This window comes from Eumetopias jubatus, unplaced genomic scaffold (genome assembly GCF_037043125.1).
Source record: "Eumetopias jubatus isolate StellerSeaLion01/CBP00866 unplaced genomic scaffold, mEumJub1_p1.0 scaffold_1, whole genome shotgun sequence".
Taxonomy (NCBI): domain Eukaryota; kingdom Metazoa; phylum Chordata; class Mammalia; order Carnivora; family Otariidae; genus Eumetopias; species Eumetopias jubatus.
The window spans coordinates 201,460,153-201,474,752 of record NW_028274807.1 but is presented as its reverse complement, the minus strand read 5'-3'; the positions used below and the strand labels follow the sequence as shown (position 1 = coordinate 201,474,752).

Sequence of the window (14,600 nt, the reverse complement as noted above, 5' to 3'; positions counted from 1 at the left end):
GCTGTGCACTGTTTTAAATGCCTTATGGTTGTTAGCTAACTTAATCCTCACAATAACCCCATGAGAGAGGTACTGTTTAACCCCATTTTGCAGATGTGTGAATTGAGGCTCAGAGAGGTTGAATAACTGGCCCATAGTCACACAGCTAGCAAACAGCAGAATCTAGATTTGAACCCAGGGCATCTAGCTCCAGCCGTACTTGTTCTTTTTTTTTTTTTTTTTTTGGTAAGATTTTATTTATTTATTTGACAGAGAGAGAGAGAGAACATAAGCAGGGGAAGTGGTAGGCAGAGGGAGAACAGGCTCCCTACTCAGCAGGGAGCTTGATGCTGGTCTCCATCTCAGAACCCCGAGATCATGACCTGAGCCAAAGGCAGACGCTTAACCGATTGAGCCACCCAGGTGCCCCCAGAGTACTTATTCTTATCTACAATGGTATGCTGTCTGTCTTAAAAGATTTATAATTATTGATTTTCTAGGCTAAAGGAATTTTAGAGATTAATCCATCCGTACTACATCTCCATTTCATAGACACATTCTCACACCAGCTTCATAGCCTTTGTGATTCAAATTTGTGTCTCAGTAAAATTATGGATTACCATTATGCACTTTCAGCATCTCTTGTGACTGCCTGGAAGCTTAGTCTTATATCCCACTTACCCCACGGGTAATCTGTCTGTACAGGCTGGGCACTTAACTGTTCACTTAGTGTTTTATCTATGTTCATTGTGAGATGCTTGAAGGTAGGAGCAATAGTATCAAATTGTTTTCCATCAAAGGGAAATCTGTTCTGGGCATATCTTTTGCTTTCTTTGGGAACACCTGTCTCAGATTACTCCCAACTCAGATTTTGCCCTGCTGCTTTTCCTGCTTGAATAAGCAGCTGGTTGAATCTTGAGCCCCACCTGCCTGTTGATAGGGTACAGAATTTGTGGTGTCATGCTATACTATCCCTGTTGATCTAAAGATACCACCAAAGCAGGGCTGTGAATGGAAAATTTCCCAGTCTTTCCAAAGAAGAACGTGGAAGCTAGGTGTGTGTGCATGCGTGCGCACACGCGTGTACGTGTGTGTTAAGGCAAGTCAAAACTTAGGTGGATGATGAGGTGCTCAGGATTTCTGGTTCCTTTTGCTTATAGTCTCAAACTCTACTAACCAGGAGGAGCCTTGGAGAACCTACAGAGGTTTCTGTGCCCCCGGGCTTCTGTAGAGTTATTGCTAAGGGCCCTCATATCCACACGTGCTGCAATCTGTTGGCCAGAGAAATGATGCCTTTAAGATGTGTGTATAATTACTTTTCATATGTATGTAGATGCCATCATGATCAAAAAGAAAAGCTTTACTGAATTCGTGTTAGACTACTGTTATTAATACAGTGACTAACTGTCGAGAAACCTGATCCAGTTAGAGCCCCTTATTTACAGATGAAGAAACTGAGGTTCAGGGGTGGAGGGAAGAGATTTGCCTGGATTATTACAGAAAGAACAGCTGGCCTGGAAGCTGGCGCAATATGTATGTACCGTATGGCTTGTGCTGTCTGTCTCCCCTGGGATGAGCAGATAAAAGAGATGGGCACATGTTTTGACGTTTAATGCTGTGCTTTCTAGTATTGTCTGATAGCATGGTTGATCACAGTACCGTTTACCAGCATTTATAGTGCTTCTCTTGAGAATCTTAAATTTTTTTTACTATATTCCTTGCTATACCACCATAAGTAGTAATCCTACCTGGAAATCCAGTCCAACCTGGAAACAAAGCATAGTAACTGGGCAGCTCCCTTATATCTGTAGTAGAGCTGGCTCTGAAACTCAGAGTTTTAATCTCTGTGAATCTGAACTCGTGAGGATTTCAGTTATTTATATCTTAGTCTCATAGGAGACTAAATAGGGCTGTGGCTCTCAGCTGGATGCAAAACAATAACTTTTGTTAAATCTCTGCTAAGTGCCTGACACTGTGCTACGGTATTTTCACGTGTATTATATATCACTTAATTTAATAAGCCCAACATTGCAGTTAGGAGGCCCCACTCAGAAAAAGCTAAGTAGCTTCAGTCTTCTCTAGAGCCCATCCATCCGGTTATTTATTCGTCTGTGTACCATTGTGGAGCACCTCAGGTTTGTAAATGTGCCCTTGAGTCCTATCCCATTGGTGGCCAAGCTGGGACAAATCACAGATCCATCCCTCCAAACAAGACCCAGGATTGGCAGCAACATCAGCGTGGTCTGCACAGGACCATACTTTTTTTCCACTGGAACTTCAGAAATTTGGGGTGACTGTGGTGATTTGGTCAAATGACATTCATATCAACCATTTTCATACTCCTTCATGTGTGATCTTCTCAAAAACTCTTGAGAAGTCAGAGGAATAGGAATGATCTCATAAGTTGGGAAGCCAAGGAGGGAGGAGGCCTGTAAAAGGTGACCTTGCTGGTGCTTGCTCATGTGGACCTTCTAGCTTCCGTGTTCACCGCCACGGCTCCCACGCTCTTCCCTTCCTCCAGGCATCCTTGCTTCTCTTCTCATTTGCTCTTCCTTTCTGTCCTTTCCTTCTGTTGCATTGCAGAAGCATCTTCTTCTAGATGAGCTTTAAATGTTAGAGTTCCTCAAGGCTGTCTTACACCCTCTTCAGGCTCTGAGCTCTCTCCCTCAGTGACCTCTTCTTGTCTCTACACTGATGACTCCCAAAAGTGTCATTTGAGCCTAGACTCCATTTCTCTGTGTTCCAGACGTACCTATCCACTTCCTACACAGTATCTCTGTTTGGATGCCTCCCAGGCAGTCGGTGGCATCTTGTCGAAAACTTGACTCGATCTTCTACCCCCAGCAGCCCCTTTCTGTCATTTCTGATCTAAGTGAATGGCAACTCCCAGTTAATGTTCTCCCTGCAGAGAGTGACCCCATCGCTTTAGAGACCCTTCCTTAGTACTTTTGCCTGGTTTCCTAATAATCTTAAAGTAAAATGTAGAATTCCTGAATACCGTATCTACTTTTCCAGCTTCACATCACATTACTTTCCTTTTCATATCTTTCCTTACATCCTGGATGCCACTTTGATTTTTAACATTCATTGGAGGAATAGTGTGTTCCATGATTTTTAAAACCAAGTATAGAGGAGTTGCAGCACATGCAGATTTAAGCCACCCATTGACTTTAAAACCTTATCTTCCTCCCCTTTGTATAACTCCATTATCTCTTAATTTTCCAAACAAAGCTGTTAAGAGGCATTAAGCTACAGGGGCTTCATCATTTAAAAAATATATGGAGGAATCCTATAGGTGAGCAGGAATGCTTCAGTCTCCTCTCCAGATCCTATTGTACAGAGCCCTGCTTAAAAAGAGGTTCTGCATCCACTCTTTGTAGAAGCCAAGTGGCACGAGTGCTGAGTCTTTGCTGCAGTTTTAAGTGGAATTTGTTTGGGCTCTCAGTTGGAATTGATTTTTTTTTCCTTAGAAGCAATTTTGGAGGTGTTTATGTACCCAGGAAGTCCTGTGATTGCCCCTAATTTACTTTGTAGATGCTAGTCATTGCATATCATCCCACATTGGTTATGTGGCTGGTGCCGATACACATGCTTGTTAAGTGGTAGTGTGAGCACAGGCGCTAGGTGTGTGCTGTGTGCACAGAGACCTGATATACTGATCCAGCCCAGGCAGCTTCCATATGTGGTCATGAGTTTAACTCTTTTAGCTCAGAGTGTTTCATTACACCACAGATTGACTTCTTTCCTTCTGCCCTAGCTTGGACTTGGAACCTGACTTTTTTTTTTTTAAGATTTTATTTATTTATTTGACACAGAGAGACACAGCGAGAGAGGGAGCACAAGCAGGGGGAGTGGGAGAGGGAGAAGCAGGGAGCTCAATGCAGGGCTGGATCCCAGGACCCTGGGATTATGACCTGAGCCAAAGGCAGACGCTTAACTGACTGAGCCCCCCAGGCGCCCCTATTGGTAATACTTTTAAACAAGTATTGTCTGAAAGTGGGCATAGCAAAATGTGATTAAAGGTAGGGATGTATGCCAAGTAGTATTGCCTTTCTGACCAACCAGTTATATGTTGCTGATTATTTTTTTGTAAATTCTGTTGCACAGCTTCACATTTCTTTGCCACCTTAGGAATGGAGAAGTGGGGAGATTTGAGGTAACAGTATAATTGCAGATCAGTGGAGAAAGTGGCCTTTGCGTGGGTCTGTGTAATTCAAGATGTCAAAACAGGGAACACGCTTGTCCTCCTATGTAGGCCTTAATTTACAGTATTAGACTTGTCAGTAATAAAAGAATGTTTTTATTACCCATTTGCTTTGTATTTATGTTTTTAAAGATTTATTTTTTTAGAGAGCACGCAAGTGGGAGGGGCAGAAGGAGAGCGAGAGAGAGAGAATCTCAAGCAGAGTCTTGCGCTGATTATGGGGCTTAATCTCATAACCCTGAAATCCTGGCCTGGGCCGAAACCAAGAGTCAGGTACTCAACCAACTGAGCCACCCAGGGGCCTCTGTCCCTTTTTTTAAGTGAACTTTTAATTTTGAGATCATTGTAGATTCGCATATAGTTATTTGAAATAGGAGCAGTGAGATCCTTTGTACCCTTTGCCCGGTTTCCCCTATGGTAATAGCTCACAGACCTGTAGTACAGCATCACGACTAGGTATTGACCTTGACTTAATCCGCCACTCTTACTCAGATTTCCCCAGCTTTCCTTTCATTCACTGGTGTGTCTGTGTGTGTTTAATTCTGTATAATGTTTATCATGTGTAGGTTTTTTATTATTAAAAATTTCCCACTTGGCTGAGAACTTAAGCTGGGAGGAGGTGTGTTATTTACTGGGTCCCTCTCAAGGTCCACTAGTAAACAGCTTAAGCAGAATGCCTTCTCTTTTACATAAAAGGCAAGTTACTAACTTTTAATCTTGGTTTCCTCTTCTACAAAATGAAATTCGCAGCAGCTACTTAATGTAGAAGGTTGCCATGAGGACTAAAATGAGAAAAGAATGTGTAAAAGGTACTTAGCAAAAAGGAACTCAATAAATGAACATCTCTTTTTTTAAGTGACTTTTTAAACAGATTATAAATGAGAGTATTTGGGTTTTTTAAAGCTTTTCACAAAAATGTGGTATCCTACGATTGTAGAATTGGAAGTTCCCTTAAAATTTTGGAACTGGTGAAGGACTCCCCTAACCATTCTTAGGTGATGATAGGCTCTTATTCCTTATAATAAAACTAAAGTCTGCCCCCCTGTCACTTCTAGATCTGCCCTTGTCCATGTAATGGCCCTTCTAGGGTTTGAGGACAGCTACTGTGTCCCCCCCCCCAAAATTATGTTTTACAAATGAGCTATCCTTAACCATTCCTCATAAGATGTAGCTTCCAGACCTTTTCCCATCTTGGTCTCCCTCTTGTAGATAAAGACAGATTTGTCCTTCCTTTTAACAGAACACAGAATCCAGTTGTAATCTGGCTAGCATATCCCAAGATAGGCCTGTCTTTTTAGCTGAGCTTTTTGGGGAAACCAGGTCACCTAGTTTATGCACTTACAGTTTGTTCTTTTGTCTTCTGTTTACTTTCCAGATGAAAAATAAATGCATGGCAATTTAACACAACTAATTGAACCCTTGTGCCCGGCTGTAATACCATTAAAATGATAGTAAGAGGGAGAAGAGATATTAGCAAATGGGAGATCAATGGAATGTTGCAGCCAGAAAGTCTGAAGTGTGATGAACTTAGAGAGCCAGAGGAACTGAAAGTGCCTGCTGGGGGAGAAATAAAGGAGAGAGGATTTGTAATGCAGAACCCTGGAATAGCTCCAAAATTGGAGAAGCAAAATACTGAAAACAGGAAGATTAGTTGAAAGTCTGTGTGAAAAGCAATTAGTTGCCTACAGCTCCTCCCCCACTTTCCCAGGAGACAGGAGTTTTAGTCTTCCACATTGAACCAGGGGCATACCAAACATAGAAGAGGGGATGGAATATGGAGCAAAACTGAAAATAAGGGCTTTAAGACAAAGGTCTAAATAGTGAATGGTAGGATTATCCCCCTCTCTCACCCAGTTTCCAGAATACCTACAGGCAGACACTCCCATGCAAGAGATTGGAAGATCTGTCTCTGATAAAGTTTGCCTCAGAGAAAATGTCCTAAAGATACTACCTTTAGCAGTCCTCAATAAAATGGCAGGTTCTTGCTTGATCACCCTGATGTGAAGTCCACCAGTTGATGAGCCTAGCCACCCCCACATAAAACTTTAGATCTAAAAATATAAGCAGATAGCCAAGTGTCATAAGGCATTTATTTTTATTTTTTTTTAAAGATTTTATTTATTTATTTGACAGAGAGAGAACACAAGCAGGAGCAGGAGAGGGAGAGCAGACTCCCTGCTGAGCAGAGAGCCCGATGCGGGGCTCGATCCCAGGAGCCTGAGATCATGACCCAAGCCCAAGGCAGACGCTTAAGCGACTGAACCACCCAGGCGCCCCTCACAAAACATTTAAAGCAAGCCTCTAGCATAAAAGACAGAGACCAAAGCAAATGAGGGAAAAAAGAACTCAGAGGAAATAGTAAAAGCAGGGAGGAGGAGGAGAAAAAGAAAAAAATTAACTATAATATCTTGAGAGAGGTTAGAGAAAATACAGCATTCATGAAAGATGAATACGATTCTTTCAATAAAAAGTGTGGTGGTGGGGTGCCTGGGTGGCTCAGTTGGTTAGGTGACTGCCTTTGGCTCAGGTCATGATCCTGGAGTTCCGGGATCAAGTCCCACATTGCGCTCCCTGCTCGGCGGGGAGCCTGCTTCTCCCTCTGACCCTCTTCCCTCTCGTGCTCTCTCTCTCATTCTCTCTCTCTCAAATAAATAAATAAAATCTTAAAAAAAAAAAGTGTGGTGGGGGACCTTCAAAAAACAATACCTCTTGGAAATTAAAATACCATAGCCTTATAAAAAGCTACAACACAGAAATTTTGAAAGATAAAGTTTTAAGAAGATTCCCAGGAGATAGACCAAATGAAAGAGGTGGGAAATGGGGAACAGGTGAAAAAATGCAAGATCATTCTAAGAGGCCTAACACCTGACTCATGGAAATTTCAGAAGAGAAAAAATAGACAATAGAGAGGAGGAAATTATCAAAGAAATAGGATGGAAAGGTAGTCCCAGAACAGAAATAAAGTCTGTAGATTGAGACAGCATGATGCATGAAAGGACACCAACACCAAGGTATAACCCTGTGAGAATTCAGAACTCTGAGGATAAAGAGAAAGCACTAAAAGCTTCTAGAGTGAATAGTCATATACTAAGGGTTAGTGTTCAGAAGGGCATTAAATTTCTCAGAAGCAACAAAGTAGAAGACAATGGAGCAATACCTTCAGAATTCTGATAGAAAAAAATATTCCCAACTTAGAATTTTATAGGCAGCTAAACTATCACCCAAGTTGAAGGCTAACAAAGACATATTCAGACATACTGCGCATATGCCCTATGATGGTGTGATATAATGAGAATGTGTATTTGGAGGGCACCTGGGTGGCTTAATCAGTGAAACTCCTGCCTTTAGCTCAGGTCACAGTCCCAGGGTTGTGGGATTGAGCCCTGTGTCGGGCTTCCAGCTCAGCAGGGAGTCTGCCTCTCCGTCTGCCTCTGCCCCTCCCCCTGCTTGTGCTCTCTCTCCCTCTCCCTCTCCAATAAATAAATAAAATCTTTAAAAAAAAAATATGTATTTGGTCTTTTTCCCTTGTTCCTGGCACAGAGCTTCTAAAACCCTTGAAATTTCCTGAGTGGTAGGGGTGATAAGAGCATCTTTTATTATAATATTTAGTCTTTGTTCCCAGTTCCTGACACAAGAGCTTCTAAAACCTTGGAATTTCCTGAGAGGAGTGTCCTTTGTTATTCATAAGAAACCTCTTTCAACCACACCCGAGTTTATGCTAATAAGATGACTCTGGACCCCTGGATAGCTTTCAACATGGGCCTGGTTGCCAGATGGGGCAACCATATGATTAGGGGGTTGAACTTTTCAGTTCCAACTTGACCCTTGACTGCTGGGGAGCTTCCAGGTTGGTGAACATAGGCACGTGTGGGGAAGGTGGTATACCCCAGTTCCACAGGGACAGAAGCTCTGTGCTCAGGACCCTTCTAGACCTTATGCTATGTACCTCTTCAGCTGGCTGTTGTTCTTTTGTATCCTTTGTGATAAACCAGTAACAGTAAGCAAACTTTTCCCTGAGTTCAGTGAGCCATTTTAGCAAATTATCACACCTGAGGAGGGAGTTGTGGGGAACACTCACACCTCCTACCCTCACCCCTCCCCGACTTTATAGCCAATTGCTGAGAAGCACAAGTGGCCCAGACTTGCAGTTGCATCAGAAGCAGGGGCAGTCTTGTGGGACTGAGCCCTTAACCTGCACTGACCCTAGGCAGTTCATGCCAGATTTGAATTATATTACAGGATACCAGTTGGTTTCTGGCGAGTTGGAAAATTGGTTTGTGTGAGGGGAAAAATAAAACCCACACATTTGGTGTCAGAGTGCTGTGAGTAAAAAGTTTATAGGATACCCTTTCTTAGGCAACTCTGCTAGAAGATGCTTTTCATCAGAACAAGGGAATAAATCGGGAAGAAGACTAAATGGACATTGGGAAATGGATTCCAATGTAGGTGAAGTGAGATTCCTACAAGGACAAAATTCCAGTAGGGATGCCTCCAGAACAAGCAGGAACATACTGCTAGGGTACCTGACTGAACATATTAAAAGGAGTTTTACACTTTATTGTTATCTCCGGGGGGGGGCGGAATTACACAAGAAAGGAAATGTAATCATAGCATACATCATGGCTTGGCTACATGTAATATTCACATAGACCTAATAATGCAACTCTTAATTTAACCGAGAGTAGACATAATTATAATGGAAGGATGGAGAAAGTAAGTGGAGTTGTATGTGAAGAGAGTGTCAGAACAAAATCCTGATCTTCCATCACAGGAATTAAGTAGGTAATATAATAGTTATCTTTTGCTGTCTAACAAATTACCCCAAAACTTAGTGACTCAAAATAATAAATATTTATTATCTCACAGCTTCGGAATGCAGAAGTAGCTTAGAGAGGGCGCCTGGGTGGCTCAGTCGTTACGCGTCTGCCTTCGGCTCAGGTCATGATCCCAGGGTCCTGGGATCGAGCCCCGCATTAGGCTCCCTGCTCCGCGGGAAGTCTGCTTCTCCCTCTGCCACTCCCCCTGCTTGTGTTCCCTCTCGTTGTGTCTCTCTCTGTCAAATAAATAAATAAAATCTTAAAAAAAAAAAGTAGCTTCGAGATCTGTCATGAGGTTGCAGTCCAGTGCCACCTTGAGCTGCGTTCATCTGAAGGCTTGACTGGAGCTGAGGGCCCTCTTCCAGGCTCATTCAGATAGTGGTAGGAAGAAGCCTCGGTTCCTTTTCATACACCTCTCCTCGGGATATGTTGTTATCTGGCTCTCCCAAGAGTGAGTGATTTGGGAGAGACAGTAAAAGGAGTGTGCGGTACCTTTTATGACCCAGCCGTGAATGTGACATACATTCAAGTAACACCATCACTTCTGTTGTATTCTGTCAGCCACACAGACCAACCCTGAGACAGTGTGGGAGAGGACTGCGCAAGGGGGTGAATGCCAGGAGGCAGGGATCATTGGGGGTTGTTTGGAGATGTGCTACCACGAGTAATAACTAAAAGTGAAAATTCAAGAACTATTATAGGCACATTGCTTAGAAAGGTGGAGATAGGGATATGTGAGTGGCCAGTTGGTTAAGCATCCAAACTCTTGATTTTGGCTCAAATCATGATCTCAGGGTCATGGGATCAGGCTCTGCAATCAGCAGGGAGTCTGCTCGAGGATTCTTTCCCTCTCCCTCTGCCCCTTTGCCTTCCTTCCTCCCTCCCCCCCCACCCCCGCTCACACATGCTCACTTCTCTCTAAAATAAATAAATAAATCTTTTAAAAAAAGAAAAGGAATGGAGATAAATACCAGAAGAAAGAGGCAGCCCCTGAGAGCAGGAATGGGGGAACCAGGAACTGCTGGTTTTAAAAACTTTGTAGAACAACTTAAGAAATAGTTCCATGTTTTACTGTGATTTTTTTTTCAATTATGAAAACCTCCAAAGCACACAGCCATTTAATGTCCCCAACACCAGTAGAAGAGCCACACATGGATTATGTGAGGAAATCCTAGAATCTGAGTCGATCCTCATTGATCCTTTGGTATTTGGAAGATTCTATGATCTTGAAGGACAGCTTACAGACAATAAACCTGAAGTGGTGAAAAAGAGGCCTTAGTGACAGAACCTGAACTAGAATCCTTGAGTAAATGTGACCAAGAAGAGCATCAGGTAGTGAGATGCTCTGGCATTTCACTAATGTGGAACTTGCGGGGTGGGGGGAGACTGTTTTGTTCTTTCTGAAGCCTAGGAAGTTCTTAAGTGGAAATGTTTATGTGGCTAGAAGCTATAAATGGCAAAGCTTGTTAAAAGGACTATCCTTTTGGCAGATAGTTGGAAAGCACGTTATAGGACTCCCCAGGCTAAGGATGTGTCTGTCAGGAGGGTTCGATACAAGTTGGAGAGAGTCTGCCTCCGTCCCTGTGTGACCTGAGCCCTGTGGGCCATGCAGAGCACTAGCAGTACACAGTACCAGTCTCTTGAGCTACTTGCTGCCGGGGTCATTTTCCTAAGAGGAGCTCTGGGCTCCACAAGGCCTACCATAGCCCGGTTGTTGCCCCCAGGCCCCCCAGCACACGTGCCCACCATGCCTGCTCTGTCCTTCATCCCCACGTGTTCTCCTATTCAAGTCTGGTTTTGTTTCTCCTCATCTCTTCCTGTATGTGTATCTACTCTTCTTGAGGAGCCTCCTGTCAGGAGCTCTAGGGTTCTTGGACAGTTTGTCTCCTCCATCTGCCTTCAGTAAAACTGGGATCAGGATAATGTGTTAGAGAGTCAGGTCTCTGAGTTGGCGGGGAGTCGGGAACAGGGCAGTGCGACTGCCGTAGAAGTAAAAACTACCGCTGGAAGCATTCGGGCTTCCATTTTTTTTTTAACCATTTTAATGCCTCATGAAACTGTGTTGTTTGCGCTCTTCCACTGCAGCGGAGTATGTGGAATTGAAGCTCTCGGGGTCTCCATGATAAAATCTGTCATGTACCGGGATGCCTCCAGTACCATTTCAACGGGCAGAAGCTTAAGCCGGGGAAGGGGCCGGTTGGGTTTTGTATTTGCCTTCCTCAGTATCTCTCTTTGTATCTCACTTTGCCCACAGATTGGGGACCACAAATTCAGTGCCCACCGGATCGTCTTAGCAGCTTCAATCCCGTACTTCCACGCTATGTTTACAAATGACATGATGGAGTGCAAGCAGGATGAGATTGTAATGCAAGGAATGGACCCCAGGTACTCAATTCCTCCACTGGGTCTCTCAGTCTGCAGGTTTCCAGGCGCAGCTTCAGCCCCGTGCATGGTGCTGTTGGCAGGCCCGTGGCGGGACACAGCACTATTAAAGTAACACATTTAATAGGGACCAGCGTCCAAGCTATTTTTTTATGAGGACTGGGTACAAAGGTGGTAAAATGGTATCCTCTGCACTTTTCTGTGCTAACCATTATAGCCGGCAAAATAGTTTTCCCAATAAGTGTCTTCATTCCGTACTCTCCCTGACAGTCTAGAACAGAGTCATCCGTTCGAACTTCTGCACTGATGGGAATGTTGTGTTTGTACTCTCCAGAAAGGTAGCCACTAGCCATATGTAGCTACTGAGCACTTGAATTTTAACTGGTGGGATTAAGGAACTGAATTCTACATTTTACTTAATTTTAATTAATTTTAACATAATTTTAAATAGCCATGTGTGGCTGGTAGCTACTACATGAGACAACACAGATTCAGAAGATGGGCAAAATCATGGTTATTGGATGGTTGAGAAAATTGAAGCCCAAAGAGGGTAAGCCCAAAAGTTATCCCATCTAAATGCCTTTCAGTGTCCAGGACAGCCCTCCCTAGCAGTTACTGGTCTCAAATGTCAGTCCTGCCGAGGCTGCAAAATTCTGCCCTAGATGAATTTTAGGCGCAGGAGGCAGTACCATAACTGCTGAAATCATGTCATTCAGGCATTTCCTTAACGTTGTCCTGACATGTAAAGTCACTTACTACTGGACCCTCTTCGTGGAAATACCTTCCTAATGACTATATGAAGACTTTGTATAAAATATTCCATAGTGTGCCTTTTTGGGCCTTGAAAGGGAGAAGGATGTTTATGTGAAAGATTCTTCGTTTGATTTTGCTACAAGTCTGTGAACTGAGGCTGCATGTTTATAACCTAGGCTGTATCCAAGGGTCCACTGTGCCCCTGCTATGTGTGTGGCACTGTTCTGAGGGCTGGGAATGCAGTAGCAAATGAGACACACAGGGTGACTCGGGGCAATGACGTTCTTGTTGGAGGGGAAACAGTAAACAAAGCAGTGAGTTGGCAACCTCACCCAGTAACCTGTCATTTGTTGCCTACCTTCTTAATCTTAGAGTGGTGGAAACGAGGGGTAAAGGAGCCAGGAAACCGTAGTACCCTCTGGATGATTGAGAGTGATCTGCCCCAGCACGTGGAGAGGATTTATATACCCACTGCAAGGCAGAAATCTCAGGCCAGCTACTTATAAGGAAAGACACAGAAGTGGGTCTGCAAGGGCACTTGTACACTCTCTTCTCTGAGGTCTGTATCTCTGAAGGAGCTGTGCTCATTGCCATGCACAGTCAAAGTGCTTCATTTAACAGAGGTAGACAGCACCTGTCATGTGTGCTGCTGGAGGCACTGAGCTGTAGCACTAAGAAAACAGCGCCTCTTGTGCCAACTTTCTAGCTGTGGGGATCTGGCCATGACCATAACCACACACTTGCATGATAGGGTTGGCAAGTGAAAGCGAGGCGAGAACAGTAAAGTGAGCGATGGTGGGGGGTCTGTGTCATTCCAGGGTGATCAGGGAAGGCCTCTGTGATGAGGTGACATTTGAGCTGAGACCTTAATCGAAGTGAGGGAGTGAGCCGTCTGGTGACAGAGCCATCCAAGCGGAGCCGACAGTACAAAAAGGCCCTGCGGTGAGGGTGTGTTCGGCATGTTGGGACAGAATGAGGGCTAAGAGTGGAAGGTGATGAGGTCAGAGAGCCGGAGAGGGGCCAGACCACATGCAGCCCTGAGACAGAACTTGGAGTTCTTTCCCAGTGGGAATTGAAAGGCAGAAAAATTTGTCGGCATCTCATTCTGGAAATGTATCCCAAAGAAATAATAAAAACGCTATTTATGATGGCAATAAGATGTTATTAGCTATGAGGCCTACCAATAAAGGAAATAAATTATGGCATGCTTGCCTGTTGAAATACTATATAGCAGCCACTAAAAATGATAAACATGAAGACAGTGTAGCAACATGGGAAAGGACTCAGTAAGTATTATGTGATTATCTCCGTATCCATTTACGCATGCAGGCGAATAGGGACTAAAAATGAACCCAAAAAAGTAACCACTTTTGACTCATTTAGTAGTGAGATTGTGGGTGCTTGCTTTCTCTTTTTAAAATTTTCTGTAATAAGATTATTTGGGCAATAAAGACAGCTTACGAAGTAGAATGACTCTTCAACTCTGGTGAAGTCATTATTCCTGTCATGCAGATTCTCGAAGGGCATGGGCTAAATGGGTTTTAGAGCAGGGCCCACGCATTCCCCAGGTAGGCATGTCAGCTCAGTGAGGGCCAGAGTCTCTGAAGCGGATCTTTTCTCTCCTTTCTCTAGCGCCCTGGAGGCTCTGATCAACTTTGCCTACAACGGCCACCTTGCCATTGACCAGCAGAACGTGCAGTCGTTGCTGATGGGGGCGAGCTTCCTGCAGCTGCAGAGCATCAAGGACGCCTGCTGCACATTCCTTCGAGAACGGTGAGGCCATGGACTCGGCCATGGCGGGGAGCGCGCCCAGGTCGTTCCTGGAACCCCCTGCCGATTCGCTCAGTCTGGGCATACAGAATTTTATGAAGGGAGTGAGCCAGGGAGCTGACTCTTCAAATCGCTGTCGAGTGGTGCCCAGTTCTTTGGGGTGAACCTTTGAGGAACAGATTTACAGACCTCTGCCTGTGCTCTCTCCTGACCTGACACGCACCTCTTCTGGTCCCCCAGTTTGACCAGTGCTAACTTAGCTGACTGTTACCACCAAACCGACGGATTCCGTACTGCCTCTCTGTTCCATAACCTGTCTCCATCTTTGTGTAGATCCTTTCCCCTCCTTGAATGTCTTGACTTCTTTTTCCTTCCACTCTTTAGGGGCCCACCCAAATTTCACCTCCTGGAACTCTGTGTCCCCCCTCAGTCCCCTGGAAGCAATCACTGTGTGCTCTCTTAGGGTATGGACCATGGAGTATATCCCTACCTAGGTCCAGCGTTCAGCAATGCCCCTTTGATGACCAAGCTGATAAGAAGGCTCTTTCTCCCCCTCAAGAAGGGGAGCTCTTAGCCATAAGATCAAAGCTGCCTCTTAAGCACTAGAGACTTGGGGGTGCACGTTAGTGCTGGGCTCCACACAACGTCTGTGGTGCTCTACGAGACCTGGTCTCCATCTGAGCTACTGCGATCAC

The 14,600-nt window shown here is 44.3% G+C and overlaps 1 protein-coding gene across 3 annotated transcripts in view; it reads left to right on the top strand.

The window, feature by feature from the left end:
- The window catches only part of KLHL18 (kelch like family member 18), a 53,972-nt gene that overhangs the window by 21,375 nt on the left and 17,997 nt on the right, over positions 1–14,600 (top strand). For all 3 annotated transcript variants that reach the window (XM_028087139.2, XM_028087138.2, XM_028087140.2), the window contains 2 exons: positions 11,255–11,385; positions 13,768–13,908. In XM_028087139.2, the coding sequence (XP_027942940.1) occupies positions 11,255–11,385; positions 13,768–13,908 (272 nt within the window). The remainder of the gene's footprint in view (positions 1–11,254; positions 11,386–13,767; positions 13,909–14,600) is intronic.